At 64.6% G+C, this 6451-nt stretch overlaps 1 protein-coding gene across 1 annotated transcript; it reads right to left on the bottom strand.

Annotated features, from left to right (window-relative positions):
• Positions 1-815: 815 nt before the first annotated feature.
• ISLR2 (immunoglobulin superfamily containing leucine rich repeat 2) lies at positions 816-2916 on the bottom strand. Its single transcript, XM_009821248.2, is given in 2 exon segments — positions 816-2645; positions 2647-2916. Coding segments are annotated over 2 exon segments (2100 nt in total).
• Between the last annotated feature and the right edge of the window lie 3535 nt (positions 2917-6451).

Raw genomic sequence — 6451 nt, 5'->3', positions numbered from 1 at the left:
GCAGGGCTCGCAGCCAGGCACCCACCGGGGGCGGGGCGGGCGGTGGCACCGGGGAGCCCCGGCACCCATCGGGGAACCCTGGAACCCACCGGGGATCAGTCAGCACCGCCGGGGAGCAGCAGGGACCGGGGAGCCCCGGCACCCACCGGGGAAAATAGGGATGCACCGGTGCGCTATGGGCACCCACCGGGGAGCGGCGGGGACCGGCCCGAGGCGCGGCGGGGACCCACCGGGGAGCGGAGCGGGGAGGATAACGCCGAGGAGCGGCGGGGACCGCAGCGGGGCTCGGCGGGGACTCACCGGGGAGCGGCGGGGACTCACCGGGGAGCGAGGGAGCGGCGGGAACGGAGCGAGGAGCGGCGGGGACCCGCCGGGGACTGAACCGTTTCCAGAAAAAAGAAAAAGGTTTTGGGCTCTCGGCCTTTCTTCTTTTACCCATTTTTTCTCTTTTTTTCGTTTTTTTCCTTTAAGGGGAAAGAAAATACGGGGCGAGCGGAGGGAGGAGGCGGGTGGGGGACCAGGAATCGTTGTGGTGCCGTCGCCGAGCCGGGAGCGAGGACCGCCGGTACCCGAAAGGGAAACGAAATCGTGGGATAAACGTCCCGCCCGCATCGAGCATCCCCGGGGCGAAGTCCCTTCCCCGGGGACCTGCCGCCTGAGGGAGGAAGAGGAGGAGGAGGAAGGTCAGGCGGGCGTCGCTGAGGATGCTTCGGTCTTTCCTCGGAGGAAAAGCAGCGGCGATGCCCCGGGAGGTGGAGAGGGGGGTCAGGGAGAGGGGGGGACCGGGGCGGGGGACGGAGGGGGTGCGGGGAGGCTCAGCGAGGGCGCTGCCGGTAGTTGCCGTTGATCTCTTGGGAGATGGTGACGGCCTCGGCGCCCAGCGGTAGCTTGTCGCTGTACTCGGAGCGGACCTCGAACTCCTCGCCGTTGGCTTTGGATTGCGACTCCGCCATAGAACTGGCCGCCATGCTCTCCTCTCGCTCCAGCTCCGGAACCCCTTCGGCTTCTCTCCTCCTCCTCCGCCTGCCTCCTTCGTCATCCTCCTCCTCCTCCTCGTCTTCTTCCTCCACGTCCGCTTCCCCCACCTCGCTGGGATTGTAGTTCTTCTCGGACTCCAGGTAGGAGGCGCGGGGGTCGAAGTCGGCGGCCATGTGCTTCTCCATCTGGTCCGGGTTCTGGGCCTTCATGATGAGCTTGTAGGTCTTCCCCTGGTACTTGGAGAGGAGGTGACACCACGTGGCCCCCATCAGGGGTAAGGTGGCCAGCACCAGCAAGAAGATGCTCACGACCACGATGATGATGAGCGAGGGGATCTCTTTTTTGGTGGTGAAGACCACTTGGACCTGACAATCCTCCCCCAGGTAGGTGAGACACACGGAGTAGTTGGTGCCAGGGTTCAAGCCCTGGAACCAGTACGAGTTCACCCCTTCCTCGATCTTGGACCACTGGACCAAGGCGTGGCCCTGGCTGCTCTCCTGGCACAGGTAGAGCATCCTGAGGTGGACCTTCTCAGGCTGCATGTAGGTGGGCGTGAGCTGCACCCGGGCATCACGTTCCGAGACGTCTAAGGCGATCACCCCCAGGTCGAACGTGTGCTGCTTGAAGTCGCCACTCTGGTTGAAGGCGTGGTTGGAAATGTACTTGCTGGTTTGCATGGAGCCACACTTCTTCTCAAAGGGTGGAAGCTGGAAAGGGACTTGCCCATCTCCCGTGGACTCCGTCCCAGCTGCCGAGGATGGTTGGCTCTGCCGGGTAGGACCGAGGGGTTTGTTCCTCTCATCTGGCATGAGAACACTGTTCTTTGCTCCCTTGGCCCCAGGCTTCTTGTCACCTGGCTGTGCTTTACCCCCCAGCGGGTCCCTCCCTGGCTGCAGCGGGTATTTCTGGGTGCCCGCCACAGCCACGTTGACCGAGGTCTGGTTGCTCCCCATTTCGTTAGTGGCCAGGCAGGTGTAGGTGCCTTCTTCCCGCTTGCTCAGGTGGGGAATCACCAACGTGCCGTTCTTGAAGACCAAGAAGCGCTCGGGGTCCTGTTTGGGGAGGTCCTTCCCAGCGCTCTCCTTCGGGTTCCCGTTGAGCTCCAGGGTTTGGCTGGAGGTGCGGATCTTCCAGCTCACTTCGGGCAGCGGGGTGCCCGTCACGGCACAGTGCAGCGTCAGGGTGAAGCCGTCAAAGAGCTCCGTGGTGTCCAGGTTGGGGTAATAGGTGAGCTGCACGGTGGGCGAGGTGCACTGCACGTCCGGGATCTTCCCCACCGGCACTCCTCGGAGCTGCTCCGGGAGGGCACAAGTGATGGAGTCCTTCTCAGGGATGGAGATGAGCGTGCTGTCCATCCACTTCTTCAACCACTGGAGCTTGCAGGAGCACTCGAAGGGGTTGTTGTAGATCTGCAGGTGGGAGAGGGAACTAAGCGAGTCGAAGATACCCTCTGCGAGGGTGGTGAACTTGTTGTTGTTGATGCGTAAGGACCGGAGGTCCTTCAGGGTGTGGAAAGCCCCCTGAGGCACCAGAGCCATGTGGTTATTGTTCATCTTGAGCAGCTGGAGAGCACTGAGGTTGTAGAGGTCCTGCCAGGGGAAGTCCACGATCTGGTTGTGGCTGACGTCGAGGTTTTTCAGCTGCACCAGGATGGCGAAGGTACTGGGTTTCGATGGAGCGGATCTCGTTGTGTGCCAACCAGAGGGAGGTGACCTGGGTCACCTCCACGAAGGAACGCCGCTGCAGCGAGGTGATCTTGTTGGCCGAGAGGCTGAGGGTGGTCACGTTGGAGGGCAACCCGGTGGGCACCACCTGAAGATCCTTGTAGGCGCAGTCGGCGAACTGGTGGGCGTACTTATCCACGCAGGCGCAGGGCTCGGGGCACGCCCGGGCCAGGCCGAGCAGGGCCACCAGCCCCAGGGGCAGCAGCGGGGCCATCTCCCCCTGCCAGGGGACACAGGGGGCTCTCAGGGCTCCCGCCCCCCTCTCCCCGCCCCACTCCCGGCCCCGGTCCCCCGCCCGGAGAGAGGCGGCGGCGGGGCCGCGCCCCATTGTCTGTGCCCGGCTCCCCCCGGCAGCCGCCCCCCTCGCCCCCCGCTCCTTCTCATCCCCTCTTCCCCCTTCCCTTCCTCTCCCCCGTTTTCCTCCTCTTCCCCTCCGGCTCTTCCCAACCTTCTCACTCTCTTTTTCTTCTCTTGATCGCGCTTCCCACCCCCCCCCAAAAAAAAAAAATTAAACGTCGTTTTCTTTCTTCTCTGCTTTAATTTCTCCTTTTTCTATTATTTCTTCGGCTTTTCTTTTTTCTTTCTTTCTCCTTCCAGCCTTTTCTCTCTTCCTCTCCCCCACTTTTCTCCCTCCCTTCCCCGTCTCTCCCTAGTTTTCTCCTTCCCTATTTTCCCCTCTCCCCTGACCCCCTCTTCGCCCCTCTGTCCCCCGTCCCCCCCCCCCCGACTCCCCGCACCGGCGGTGACCCCCCGCACCTTACCCGCTCCTAAGTGCCGTTAAACAACACGCAGCCCTTCTCCTCGCCGTTACCGGTCCTCCGCATCCTCCTCACGATCCCCGTCCCCGTGGCACGGAGGAACCTCCGCCAGCCCAGACACCAGGGTGAGGGACGCGGTGAAGAGGTGGGGGACCCCACCCGTGTGTCCCCCCCCCCCGCCGCCTCCCGCACCTCGCCGGGCTGAGCTGCGAGCCGGAGCGGGGCCGTACGGGCACTGGGCTGCCGAGGCGAGAGCGAAGGGAGGAATTAGCATTTCTGCCAGCCTCCCCCTCCGCACGGCTGCCCCCTCCCTCCTCGCCACCCCTTTCCCATCCCACCACCCACCCACCGCCGCCGCTCGTCAGCCTCCGGCGGGGACGGAGCCGGCTGCTTCCCGGGGCGGGCACCGCAACCCCCCCCCCCCCCCCAAAAAAAAAAAAAAAATCCCCCTAATAATCGCCCTCCCCGTAGAGCAACGAGTCCAACTCACCTGGCAGCAGCCAGGAATTCAGCCCCCCCGTTCCCCGTTTTCCCCCCTTTCCCCCCCGCCCCTCCCCGGGATGCCGTCGGGGCAGATGCGGGACACGGCTACCCCCGTCCCCCCGGGACATGGCGTAGCCCTTTGGGAAGCGCTTGTGGAGGGGGAACGGGGGCTCAGGACCCAGCCCAGCCCTCCCGGTCGCCCTCGCCCTCGGTACTGTCGGTCCCCCCCCCCCGCCCCGCCCGGGCAATGCGGTATTTCTGCGGGCGGTGCGGGGCGTGGGCCGCCCCCAGCGCGTCCCGTCGCGGCTCGTTCCCTCCCGCAGAGCGCTAAGGGAAAGCAAAGAGCTTTTAAGCATTTGAGGGGGGGGGGGGGGGAATGGAGATGCGGGGGGGGGGGTGACGGACACACCGTGGGGGGGGCTGCCGGGAGTTCCCGGGACGGGACTGGTCTCCCTCATCTTCCTCCTGAAGGTTTCAAGCCCTTGGAAAGGCGCGGGAATGGGGAGCCCCCCCTCTCCCCTCCGCAGTTTCGCCTCGACGTGGGGGTCTGTTGTCCCCCCCCCACCCCCCGGCCCTGCCCCTCGCCTCTCCCCCCGCCATGAGAAACCCGAGAAATCATTGATTTTGTGAGCGGGATCGATTCCTGCCTCCCGCCATCCCCCCCCCTTCCCCATCCCTCCCTCTCCGCCCCACCGGGAGCTTTCCCGCGGGAGCTCTGTCGGGGAAGGGGGGGGGGGGGGGGGCTCCGCATGGGCTCGGATGGCTCAGCCCGGTCCTCCCGGTGTCCCCGACCCGGCTCTGTCGCGACAGCCAGCGGCCCCGCCTAGAGCTGCGGCCCGGCCCTGCGGCTGCCCACCCCCCCCGGGGGCTGGGCACGTCCGGGGGGCTCCTGGGTTGGGGGGCCCCGGGGGGTCTGGGGGGGTGTCTCGCCGCCTCTCTCCTTGCTCGCAGGCTGAGTAAAAGCCCGGTCACCTCTCCCTCGCGGGGGGGAGCGCGGCTCCGCATCCCCGCCCCGAGGCCACGGCGATGGGCGTGTTCTTCCCAAGGACGAGGAGCGGGGCGGAGTGGGGGGTGATGGCGGGAGGGGCAGAGAGGGGAAAGCACTTGACAGCAAAATGCCAGCTCTGATTCTTGATGCCGGATCCAGGCACCTCCGCTCTCCCTGTTCAAAGCCCTGGTGCCCGGCCACCACCTCGGCCAAAGCGGTCAGCCTCGGACCGGCCTCAGTTTCCCTTCAGCCCTGCGATCTGAGGGCTGGTGGGTGGCTGACACCCATGGGGTGGGCGAGGCGTTTGGGCGGTGCGCAGCCACCAAAACCGCCTTGTTTCCACGCAAGCGAACCACCACTGTCCGCATGTTGCACCGTGGCCACCTACACTGCGGCTGTCACCACGCTCCCCAGCCCAGATTTGGCCCAACCCAATTGGCACCCCCCAGAAAAGCCCTGGTCATGGTCCAGGGGACTGTCCTGAGCGGATGGACAAGGCCACCTCGCTTTGGGGAGTGACAGGGGTCAAGCGGGAGGGAGGCATTGCTTCAAATCTAGCTCAGACGTCTACAGGGCAGTGCTTCCACATCTCCCTTCCTGCCAGAGCGGAGTTTGAACCGCCCGTGGTGCTCTCAGCATCTTTGGGGCTGAGCTGTGACTCACTCCCTTCCCATCCCCGCCGCTGGCTGGTCGCCCAAGCATGCCCTCACCCTTCCCGTGACGCTCTCCCAAGCACTAGCAATTTGCAGCTCAGGGAATTACGGCATCAGACACTTGGAGTTGTAGTTTACAGGCGTTTGGGTTTTTTTTCCCCCCCATTTTGCTCACTCTCTGAATGCCCGTGGGCTCTCGGCCTCTCCCAAGTCCCACAGCAGAAAGTCCTGTGGTCAACGGGGCAGAACCTTGGGGCTTCAGCATCTCCAAGCAGGCCAGATACATACCCACACTGCTCCTCACCCCTCGCTGCCGCGTGGCAGGTTATTGCACCCCACGCTGCCGTGGGGCTGCGGGACCACGGGGTCAGCCCTTGCTGGTGTTGATCCGTAGCTGGGACTTGGGCTGCAGAGCTCAGGTGGGAGACACAGGGACTGCAAACTTGCTTTGAGGAGCATGGAAGTAGGTTAAACCACCACAAGGACGTGGCCAACACGGAGAAGACGCTTGCTTTCCGGCTTGGCGGCTCTCCACCGCGCTACGCTGAGCTCTTCCCAAGATGCCTTCATTCATCATGCAAGAGGGAGAAACCCAAGTGTCCTAGATACGGTGGCAGCGTTTCAGGAGCATCGGAAGCAGCGTGTTGCACTAGAAATGGGTCAGGGGTTGAGGCACGTGCAACGGGATGGAGAACGCATCCCTCCTCCTGCTCCTGAGGGCCAGACCCTAACCTACACACTCTGGAGGTCACCGCGGCATGAAGCTGCATGGGGTGGGTTACACCATCCGTCCACCTCCCCATTCACGCCTCCCCAGCGGACACGATGCGTGGGGTTCGTGTCACCTCAGTTTCCCATGGGCTGAGT

The sequence above is a fragment of the Gavia stellata genome, chromosome 13 (genome assembly GCF_030936135.1).
Source record: "Gavia stellata isolate bGavSte3 chromosome 13, bGavSte3.hap2, whole genome shotgun sequence".
Taxonomy (NCBI): domain Eukaryota; kingdom Metazoa; phylum Chordata; class Aves; order Gaviiformes; family Gaviidae; genus Gavia; species Gavia stellata.
Note: the sequence above shows the minus strand (reverse complement) of the source record. Positions and strands in the feature narration are given on the sequence as shown.